At 39.6% G+C, this 12,079-nt stretch overlaps 1 protein-coding gene across 1 annotated transcript in view; it reads right to left on the bottom strand.

The window, feature by feature from the left end:
* The window catches only part of LOC126355530 (uncharacterized), a 68,133-nt gene extending 61,399 nt beyond the window's left edge, over positions 1 to 6,734 (bottom strand). Inside the window, exon 1 of the mRNA XM_050005874.1 lies at positions 6,681 to 6,734. Within this exon, the coding sequence (XP_049861831.1) occupies positions 6,681 to 6,734 (54 nt within the window). The remainder of the gene's footprint in view (positions 1 to 6,680) is intronic.
* Between the last annotated feature and the right edge of the window lie 5,345 nt (positions 6,735 to 12,079).

The raw sequence follows: 12,079 nt of genomic DNA, 5'->3' as shown, positions 1-12,079 counted from the left end.
TTACACCCTTTGTAACAGACATGCATAACGGCACTACTGGTCGGTCAGTGAGGAATTCTGAAATTTAAAACAATGGTGAGTATTATAGCGTTTTGAACCAATCTTCCTACTTATTAAAATTTACAAATTCTAATTTGCTTAAAAAAAGTCTTATTCATCAGCATGAGAGCTTATGTTATCACAATTGTGATAATGCAGCATATGTAACACACTTATGAATTGGATATAAGGTTAGTGAAAATTAATAAAATTCATCCTCTTTGAATAATTATATTTACAAATACCTTATTTATTGTAAAACAGCTGACTTATTTTAGATAATATGTAGAAGGAAAGTGTACCATCAGTACCTGAGAGATGCTGGATACATCAGTGTCAATAATTGATGTAATGCATGTTATTATTCTACAAGTATGATTTTGTACTTAAAGAATTTCTTTATAATCTATCAAATGGCTTAGGGCACGTATATTAATAGCTTAAAACCTCATTGAATTGCTATTCTCACTAGTTCACTAGTGTTTATATAAAATATAAATAATACTAATAGAGTAAGTAACTGTTAGATGATACATTTATCATCCATTCCATAGTACTGTTGTATTGCAGAACTTGTGAGATCCTTAATATTAAAACAGACAGCACATTATTAATAGTTATTTCAGTAATGAGTTTTTATCATTTGTAATTGAGTACAATACTCGCCTTTTGCAAAAAGATATAATTTTGTAATTTTGTGTATAGAAAAGAATACCTACACATACTGGAAGTGAAACCAGGATTTAACGTTGTATGACATTAACATAGACCTCTTCTCAATATATAAAAAATTCTTCCATCATATCTTTTTTTTTATTTGTGAATATTTTGTTGGATATGAAGTCAATTAGTAAAATATTAAGTCATTAATTAAATTAGTTGTGAAAGCTCTTAAAAGAAATGTGGTGAAGAGACCTATCAAATTCTGATATTTGTTATTTGGTATAACGAATGTTGCTTATTAAGTAACTGTTCAGATAAATAGAGTTATTTGCTATTTGCATGAATGATGCTGAGACTGATGACTCACTGGACTCGATTTTGAGAGGACGATATTTCAATCCCGTGTCCAGCCTTTCTGATTTAGGTTTTCTGTGATTTCCCTAAATCGCTCCAGGCAAATGTTGGGATGGTTCCTTTGAAAGGGCATGGCCGACATCCTTTCCTGTCCTTCCTTAATCTGATGAGACCAATGGCCTCGCTGTTTGGTCTCTTTCCCCAAAACAACCCAACTCAACCCACACTGATGACTCATATTGTATATCATAACAAAAACATGGAAAGATAAGGAATGGTAAAACATAGCAGTCATTGCAGCCTCCTGTTATTCTTCTTGTAAAGAATCTGGATGGTGGCATATGTTACAAAAATTTGTAGTAAGTTATGAACTGATGTCTCTCGCACTTGTGGGTAAGGGTTTTACTATTATGAAGCAAGAACATACCTTAGATGTTCATAAATTTATTTTTTGAAGATGAACATTTTTGGAGGGCGAGTGCAATAAGGTTTCACCCCAATTAAATATATACAGGGCTATTTCATAAAATGCTTCTAGGTTGCGGACCTCATCATAATTTTGAATATTGAACCAACATAGTTCAAGGTTTAACAATATTATGTGGCCCAAAATCCAGAAATGTTTATGAATTTTTTTTGATGTACCATAGTAATATTTGTGATATGCTGGTACATGGTATTTACTAGTTAGTTTGAAATCATATTTATTTCACTTCTATTGAAAAGTACTACCTAAATTGACATATGCTAAGTAAGAAATATGATAAATGCAATGTCAATAACAGATATCTTGTGGATCAACGTTTTCATTTCTATGATTGAATATGGTACTACAAAACAAATTATGTGGTGAAAAACCTTGTTGACAATACTTCTTGCAAGGCAATTTGTATGCAGTTCTTGCTCAGATCTGCTGCAGTCCATCATGATATATGAAGTCCTACTCACACCTGACCACTTTTGTTTGTGTACATAAATCTTAGCAACTACATATTATATTTTAACTAAATCCATCCAAATAATTTAACTGATGATAAATGAAAAAGTTAGGAACACTGTATGGTCAATAAAGTGAAACGCATCTGGTGAAAAAAACGCATTTTTGTAGTTGAAATGTTGTATATAAAGTACCCTCAAGAGTTTTAAAGCAACTATAGACAATATGGCTACACAAATAAAGAATTTCATGACGCCTTGTCAAACATTTCCAGTTGGGCTCTATTACTGGTTTAAGAAGATTCATTTAAACCTGTGTAAAACAGTTTAAACTATCAGATTCAATAACTATTGTAAATGTAATGATCTTATGCCACAATACATCAATGCAAAAATCAAAAACAGTTCGAAATTATCAAATGTTGCCAGACAGTCCACTAAAATGTCTGGCTGAAACACTAAATTAAGACACTACAGACAAAGAAACAGACACTAAACCAAGAATTATACGACCATAAGTACAAACCAACATATTGTTAACTAACTGTTTGGGATCTTAAAGCAAATCAAAATGTGAATAACTTAATTACAGACCACTGATGATGCTTTACCTCAATAAAGCAAAACGTGCCTGATGAAAAAAAGAACACGAATTTTTTCAATTGCAATGACAGAACACATATACCCTCAAGAACAGTAGAATCGTAAAGACACAAAGACAGGTTAAAGAATTATTTGAATGATTCCAAATGAACAACTGTCTACGTTCTGAAGTGCAGCAGAATTCACGAAAGTGATACTCGATGTTCTTGACAAAGATGACTATGTCACATGTATATTTTTAGATCTTTCTAAGGCCTTTGGTATCGTTGATTACAAGATTTTATTCAATAATCTTGAAGTATTAGAAATAAGAGATCTAGCTAATGATTGTTCTGATAACAGCTTGCAGGTAGGGTACAAAGAGTAGAATTAACAAATACCTCAAATAAATTTAAACTTTAAGTAAAACAGTTTTCAGAACAAAAATACTTAACACTTGAGTGTAGCATATTAGGGCCAGTGCTGTTCCCGATGTACAACAATGGCTTCCCTGTAGTGTCAGTCATAGGGAAAAATTCTCCTTGCTGATGACACCAATATTATAATCACTGAACAAAAACGGGAACTCCTTGCTTAGAAAGCAAATGAAAACCTCAAGGAAGTATACAACTGATCAATATGCAGTGATATTGAAAATAAATAAAACAAAGTCCATGAATTTCAGTTTGAAGAGACGAAAATACACTATTAAGTTAAATGTAGATGCCACCTCTACAGACTGTCACATAATTTCAGTGAATGAATACTAATTCCCAATTGAAATGGTGTGAACACACAAAGACACTTCAAAACAAAATGTCGTCAGTATCTTGTACCCTTAGAGTCCTGTCATCAATGTGTAACAGCCACTGTCTTTTAGTTATGTACTATTCATATATACACTCAATTATTAAATATAGAACTCTTTCATGCAGAACAAGTGCACAAAATATGAACACATTTTCCAAAATACAGAAAAGAGCAATAAGAGTAGTAAGCAAAAATAATAGTGGAGCTCAAACAGACACTGGGGATTTTAACTACACCATGTGAGTATATTTGTCAATCAGTTATACACATCAAAAATAATATTGGTAATAATTATTGTACAGCTCCGTATGTAGTCATGGAAAAAAATACATACTGAATTTACATTTAGCAAGAAAGAATAAACACTAAACTCAAAACATCGTTTCTACCAAGAAATAAAACTGTACAATATAATACACAAGGAGATTAAAGAAATTACTGAAACAGACTTACTTACATTGAATATATTACTTAGATAACACTACTAGTGGTTAGGTAAATTATGTAACACAAGTAAGTACTAACAACGATAATGAAACATCTGCCAATTCACATAAAAGTTTCACACTGTGTTTTGCTTCTTTTTTTTCTATTCTTGAAAATCTTACCCCAAAAGTAATGCAGTGTATAATATTAACACCTTATGCTGTTTCTGTGCTGAACAACTTATTCATTATTGAGGGATATTGACTCAGCTTTCCAGGTTAACACATTGGAAGCTGTGGTACACAAAATAGAAACCAAAAATCCTTTCTATGTTCCCTGTGTCATGTCATAGTTTATGTAGTGTTGCATTATCAAACAATTTATATGTAATACGTGTACTGTGAGTAGTGACTGGGAGTGAGAAATCAATTAAAATTGTAGGACCAGGCCTTTTACATTATTACATAACTTCTTTTCAAAACACTATTGTACACTAGGGACTAACCGAATGAGGCTGACCTTTTTAAACAGACTGGCCTTTTATTTGAGAGGATGGAGACTCCAGTCTTCATCCGATCATCCTGTTTAATGTTTTCCATGGCTTCTCAAAATTTCTTCAGGCAGATACTGGTTTGTTTATTACTATAAGTCCCCCAGTTTACTACCTGGCTTATTATTGTCAAACTACAACTGTAGGAAGTATGTAACCCTGTATATATCAATTGTGTTACTTTTATTGTTACTGAAATGTATTATCAAGCCATACCCAACATATCTGTAGAAATTACTTTTTTTTTTTAGTCAAAGACTTGTGACTGGTGTGATGTGGCCAGCCACGAATTCCTCTCCTGTACCAAACTTTTTATCTCAGATTAGGACTTGCAACTTACATCCCCAATTACTTGCTGCAAGTGTTCTAATCTCTGTTTTCCTCCACAGTTTTTAATCTCTGTAGCTTCCTCTAGCACCATGGGAGTTACTGTATGATGTCTTAACAGGTGTCCTACCATCTTGTCCTTCTTCTTGTCAGGGTTATCTGTATATTCTCATCCTCGTCGATTCTCTGGTAACCCCTTCATTTCTTACCTTATCAGTCCACGTAATTTTCGACAATCATCTCAAATGCTTCAAGTTCATTTTTGCTGTCATTCCCTACAGTCAATGTTTCATTACCACACAACGCTCTGCTCCAAATGTAGCCTCAGAAATTTATTCCTAAAATTAAGGTTTATGTTTGATACTAGTAGATGTCTCCTGGCCAGGAATATCCTTTTGCCAGTGCTAGTCGGCTTTTCATTTCCTCCTTGCTCTGGCTGTCAAGTGTTGTTTTGCTTGCTAGGTAGCAGAATTCCTTAACTTCATCTACTTCATGGTAACCAATCCCGATGTTAAGTTTCTCAATGTTCTAATTTCTGCTACTTCTCATTACTTTCGTCATTCTTCCATTTACTCTCAATCCATATTCTGTACTCATTAGAGTATTCATTCTATTCAGCAGATCATGTAATTCTTCTTCAATTTCACTGAGGATAGAAATGATAGATTATTGATGCCCTTCACCTTGAATTTTAATTCCACTCTTGAACTTTCTTCGATTGAACACAAGGGGTAAAAGACTACATTGTTGTCATACAATCCCTTTAATGCAGCACCTCATTCTCTATCTATCACTCTGACTGTTCCTTCTTGGTTCTTGTACATACTGGATGTTACCAACCTTTCCCTATAACTTGTTGCTATTTTTCTCAGGATTTCGAACATCTTTCACAATTTTATGTTGTCAAACGCTTTTTCCAGGTTGACAGATCCTAGGAACATGTCTTGATTTTTCTTCAGTCTTGGTTCCGTTGCCAACCACATTGTCAGATTGCCCCTTTGGTGCCTTTTACTTTCCTAAAGCCAAACTGATCGTCATCTAACTGTTACTACCTTTTCTTCACCACCTGTGGTCTAGGGGTAGCATCCTTGATTACCAACCAAAACGTTCTCGGTCCATGATTCTAACCCCGCCATCGCATAAACTTTGAATAAAAATCATCAGTAGTGGCGACCAGAGACTTCCGGGATAAGAAGTCATACTCATTGTGCCAACAGCTCATCAAAGAGGGCGGAGGAGCGATAAGAGGTTCAGGGACCTCTCTTGATCTTGGGGTGGGAAACTGCCCTAAAGACGGAAGAATCAGCAATGATCAATGGCATGAGGATGTAGAAAGTAATGGAAGCCATTGCATAAAAGACATACATGGTGTATTTACAGGACATGTGCCCAGTAAAAGAAATTACCTATGGATTAATAAAGCTACTACTGCTAGTACTCTACCACCTCAAATACCTCCACAAAGCTTTTCTGTCATCAGCAGACACAATGTTAGACGTGTCTTCATCCGCCAGAGAAACTAAGGAATTTCGTAGGTCTCCATGAAGACTATCTCGGTCTCAGGAAGTAATGTGTCTAAGAGATTCCTTTTAGGGTGGAGTGGCGTATATTGGCCAGACTTATACAATGCCATACTGATGTGATGAACGCCAACCTTCATACACGTCTGGGATGATCAGATAAATCTTCAATAACAGAACATTGCCTTAGTATAGGACACCACGTGATATTAGGAAAGACAAAGGTTGTACTCTCAGTTTTATCCTTCTGAGTCTATGTGGTAAAGTAGGCAATAGACACTTTCGTGCATGATAACCTAATATTGAGCCACTCAGGGTTCCATTTAAAGTATAACTCGGAACTTGCCGCTATTGAATATAAAGAGAACATGAGTTTCTGACAACAGTTAGACGGCAGTATAGAGGGTGTTCCATCGGACAACAATTCTCGTTGGACTTCCTCCACACCGACAGTTGATGGCAGCACGTATTACCTGGAGCGTGTGCAGATCGCCACAGCTCGGCTTCCGGCAGGGGTCGTTGAACATGCTACCGTCATCCATCTGCAAGTAACCCGACAGTACTTTCAAACGAAGTCTCTACAGAGAACACTGGCAGATGCTACCTGCTGGCAGTAAAGCCACCAAGTGACAATGTCGAGCAGTTTTCATGTGAAGGTCTTCGCAGACAGGATAAGTTTCTAGTTACTCAGTGGCTCACAATGATTTCTTACTCAGGGGGAAATTGTGTGATCTGATTGGAGGAAGCTATGCATAGAATGCACTGACACAAAGCCCGAAAATACCAAAAGGTTTCGTGGAAGTGGTGAAATCGATAAACCAAAAAGACTATAGGTTTTTTAAAAATTGTAATTACATCCTTTATGCATTGACAAATTCGTAATGGCAGGAGGCTTTTTGCAGTGCAAAAACGACACCCAGATGGTCCAAATCAGAGATGTTATGCTGCTGCTTGAACGTAAAGGTACCGCGGGTTATGTTCCAACATACATTTGTGGGAAGTAATCAAACTACTATTCAAATAAAAACAAAAAAGAAATACGTGTGTTTAGTCGTAATGGAAGGATAAATTGGACGTGGTGAATTGTGATTTCACTGTACTGAGGAGTATATACAAACGTAAGTGGTGATAGATTCATTTCATAAACAGCTGCACAATATAGCAATGCATGTGTTCAGCTGGACGGCTGTAGTGTACAAACTGGATGGGAAATACGGCTCTAACAATACGTCCCCTCATTGGCACCCCTGAGTGTACCCTCGCATTTTCCTTGTTTTATCGATAGTGGTGTTGATTACAGTTCACCAACCCACATCGGTGATGTCTTTCCAAGCATTATGTCCGTGGGTGTGGCATTCATTATCAAATGGTGCGGGACGCCTGTCCTTCATAACATTTGTTTGAGATAATCTTGGCAGAATGTAGCACCTTCCAGGAGCGCTGATTCGAAGACTTTATCAGGTAATCTGCTAAGACTGAGGAGAATGGAGACATGTAGCTGGTGTGAGTCTAGGCATATCATAATTTTTTCAGGCACTGTACAGATATAAAAGATAACTGCACTGTTTGTGTAAAATGTGTATATATTGTAGTGCAATGTTACTGTGGCTTATGTTATGGCATGACCAGAGAAAATGAATGTGTCTTATCGTGAGGGATGTATAGGTTCAACACATTGATAATCACAAGGGAATGAGAGAGATGTTTATGTGGATTATTTTGTGTGCTATAGATACGGAGATTCGTTCCAGAGCCACATCTGTCAAGAGGAGACATTACCTGTATATCGACTGCTGCCAGACTGCAGCAGCAATCGTAATATTTAATTATAGTTACACTGATTAATATGTTCCTGGTTCCCAATATTCTTGTGAGTCTTGTATGTATTTGATGATCTGTAACAACTTTTGTGGGGTTTATCTGCAGAAAGATAGTGATGCATTCTTTATTCATGTGTTCAAAGACAAGTTGAAGCAGACCATCCATCCCTGGCATAATGCTGCCCCTCATCTGGCATAGTGGTATTAGGGGCTCTCTAGACCAGTAGCTGTAGGACACCGAAAGTTCCAGCCACGCTACGCACACATGTACTGGCGATACGTCAGCCTCACTGGGCAGGTAAACACAAAGGAGCGGCTGACGCATCTCGCCTGTCCTGTTAGGATCTCTAGGAATAACGCACCCCCAGTTATCCTGAGAAACATTGGAACAGATTTCAATAGCACTGGACCTGCAGCTCTGCATCATAGCGCCAGCAACAGTGCCTAGGCGAACATGTATTTCGACAGGAATTCGTCAGGTGTTAGGTATGGAAGGGATGCCACCACCTCATGCTTGCAGGACCCAAATAGACACCTGTGCTTGGCTCGGCAGCTGTCGTCCGCGTCGTCACTTTGCAGGGCTGCCAGTGCACCCTGACTCCTGGGCGTATGGGGTGCAGGGCTGCCAGTGCACCCTGACTCCTGGGCACATGTGTGGAATCAGCAGAGTCAGCGTCAGATGTCGGGATGCATTTCTTACTAGCAATCGTATGTTTAAACTATATTCCATTGATTTCACCGGACAATAGAATGCTGATAAATTAAAAAAAAACTTCCCCATACAGTGAAGAATATCGATTTAGTTAATTTGCATAATTTTTTTATATCAACGTGGTGTTAGTGGTACAATAGTAAAGGGATGGGTGTATGAGAGTTGGTGATATGGAGTAGAACAACAGGCTAAGTGCACAACACTAGGTTCATTTGCACAATTTTTATGTAAAACGCAATACAGTAGTTTAAGGGGGTGGGTGACAAAGAAGAATGCGGCAGAAATGGCGTTCAAAACATGTGAAATTTGAAAAGTGTACAAGAAAGTGGTGGGAACACACAACTATTTGCAATAGTTTAAGGAAATGGGGGTGACATGGAAAACCACTTAACAGAACAATAGGTTAAGTGCTGACAAAGGGCTGAACATTAAGTTACGATACCCAGAGTACCATGCCGAACATTAGGTTAGGCAGCCAACTTCCTGTCGTGACAACTTGTCTTGCCATAAAGTGACTGTGTGTGCATGCTTAAGCTTGAAATGACCTTTCGAGGCTGGTTGACAAACTAAGTGACAGATTAAAGATGCTGAATTGAACTGGGTCACAGTTAGACACAAGGTGCACTCTAGGGAGTGGTTTGCCAACTTAAATTTAACATACTGTACTACATTCTGACTACTTGTTACTCCTTGGCACTATCTTTTGATGTGGTTATCACTCATTTTCCTGAGAACTCCTTAGAACATGTAGAGAATCGGTGAATGTGGGTATGGGCTTTGATTTCTTGGTGACTAACAGACCATAAATTTTTCGTTCAGTTTATTTGAAGTAAAAGTAAAAATGTCCTCAACTTGAAGGTTGGTTTACTAGACATTGTCATGCTGGAGGTGGTATCCTCTTCTATTTGTCATGCCTTTGAACTGACCTACTGACACAGTTACAAGGGACCTACTGCTTAACTTAAGCTTTGAACCATGTTGCAACATGATATTTCCTTATTGGTCACCATGGATGTGATGTCCTAGTACACCACCATCTCCATTGCCATGGCCACAAAGCCTTTCCAAATATCCTAACGACTCCAGACCCACCATTTCTTTGTTAACCCTCCTAGCCAACCACATCCTGGCCCAAAATAATTTCATTTCTATAAAGAAATCCTTCATGCTGCCATGGGAACTCTCATGGCACATCCTATGTCAACTTTTCCCATGTAATTACTTCTTACAAGACTTACAGCAGAGAATGATGAACAAGAGAAACCCAACCCCACAAACTGAATTTTTTATAAATAAACAATATACCAAAACTTCCTGGCAGATTAAAACTGTGTGCCCGACCGAGACTCGAACTCGGGACCTTTGCCTTTCGCGGGCAAGTGCTCTACCAACTGAGCTACCGAAGCACGACTCACGTCCGGTACTCACAGCTTTACTTCTGCCAGTATCCGTCTCCTACCTTCCAAACTTAACAGAAGCTCTTCTGCGAAACTTGCAGAACTAGCACTCCTGAAAGAAAGGATATTGCAGAGACATGGCTTAGCCACAGCCTGGGGGATGTTTCCAGAATGAGATTTTCACTCTGCAGCGGAGTGTGCGCTGATATGAAACTTCCTGGCAGATTAAAACTGTGTGCCCGACCGAGACTCGAACTCGGGACCTTTGCCTTTCGCGGGCAAGTGCTCTACCAACTGAGCTACCGAAGCACGACTCACGTCCGGTACTCACAGCTTTACTTCTGCCAGTATCCGTCTCCTACCTTCCAAACTTAACAGAAGCTCTTCTGCGAAACTTGCAGAACTAGCACTCCTGAAAGAAAGGATATTGCAGAGACATGGCTTAGCCACAGCCTGGGGGATGTTTCCAGAATGAGATTTTCACTCTGCAGCGGAGTGTGCGCTGATATGAAACTTCCTGGCAGATTAAAACTGTGTGCCCGACCGAGACTCGAACTCGGGACCTTTGCCTTTCGCGGGCAAGTGCTCTACCAACTGAGCTACCGAAGCACGACTCACGTCCGGTACTCACAGCTTTACTTCTGCCAGTATCCGTCTCCTACCTTCCAAACTTAACAGAAGCTCTTCTGCGAAACTTGCAGAACTAGCACTCCTGAAAGAAAGGATATTGCAGAGACATGGCTTAGCCACAGCCTGGGGGATGTTTCCAGAATGAGATTTTCACTCTGCAGCGGAGTGTGCGCTGATATGAAACTTCCTGGCAGATTAAAACTGTGTGCCCGACCGAGACTCGAACTCGGGACCTTTGCCTTTCGCGGGCAAGTGCTCTACCAACTGAGCTACCGAAGCACGACTCACGTCCGGTACTCACAGCTTTACTTCTGCCAGTATCCGTCTCCTACCTTCCAAACTTAACAGAAGCTCTTCTGCGAAACTTGCAGAACTAGCACTCCTGAAAGAAAGGATATTGCAGAGACATGGCTTAGCCACAGCCTGGGGGATGTTTCCAGAATGAGATTTTCACTCTGCAGCGGAGTGTGCGCTGATATGAAACTTCCTGGCAGATTAAAACTGTGCGCCCGACCGAGACTCGAACTCGGGACCTTTGCCTTTCGCGGGCAAGTGCTCTACCAACTGAGCTCCCGAAGCACGACTCACGTCCGGTACTCACAGCTTTACTTCTGCCAGTATCCGTCTCCTACCTTCCAAACTTAACAGAAGCTCCCGAGTTCGAGTCTTGGTCGGGCACACAGTTTTAATCTGCCAGGAAGTTTCATATCAGCGCACACTCCGCTGCAGAGTGAAAATCTCATTCTGGAAACATCCCCCAGGCTGTGGCTAAGCCATGTCTCTGCAATATCCTTTCTTTCAGGAGTGCTAGTTCTGCAAGTTTCGCAGAAGAGCTTCTGTTAAGTTTGGAAGGTAGGAGACGGATACTGGCAGAAGTAAAGCTGTGAGTACCGGACGTGAGTCGTGCTTCGGTAGCTCAGTTGGTAGAGCACTTGCCCGCGAAAGGCAAAGGTCCCGAGTTCGAGTCTCAGTCGGGCACACAGTTTTAATCTGCCAGGAAGTTTCATATCAGCGCACACTCCGCTGCAGAGTGAAAATCTCATTCTGGAAACATCCCCCAGGCTGTGGCTAAGCCATGTCTCTGCAATATCCTTTCTTTCAGGAGTGCTAGTTCTGCAAGTTTCGCAGAAGAGCTTCTGTTAAGTTTGGAAGGTAGGAGACGGATACTGGCAGAAGTAAAGCTGTGAGTACCGGACGTGAGTCGTGCTTCGGTAGCTCAGTTGGTAGAGCACTTGCCCGCGAAAGGCAAAGGTCCCGAGTTCGAGTCTCGGTCGGGCACACAGTTTTAATCTGCCAGGAAGTTTCATATCAGC

This window comes from Schistocerca gregaria, chromosome 3 (assembly GCF_023897955.1).
Source record: "Schistocerca gregaria isolate iqSchGreg1 chromosome 3, iqSchGreg1.2, whole genome shotgun sequence".
NCBI classification, from domain to species: domain Eukaryota; kingdom Metazoa; phylum Arthropoda; class Insecta; order Orthoptera; family Acrididae; genus Schistocerca; species Schistocerca gregaria.
This window is presented reverse-complemented; position numbering and strand designations above follow the sequence as displayed.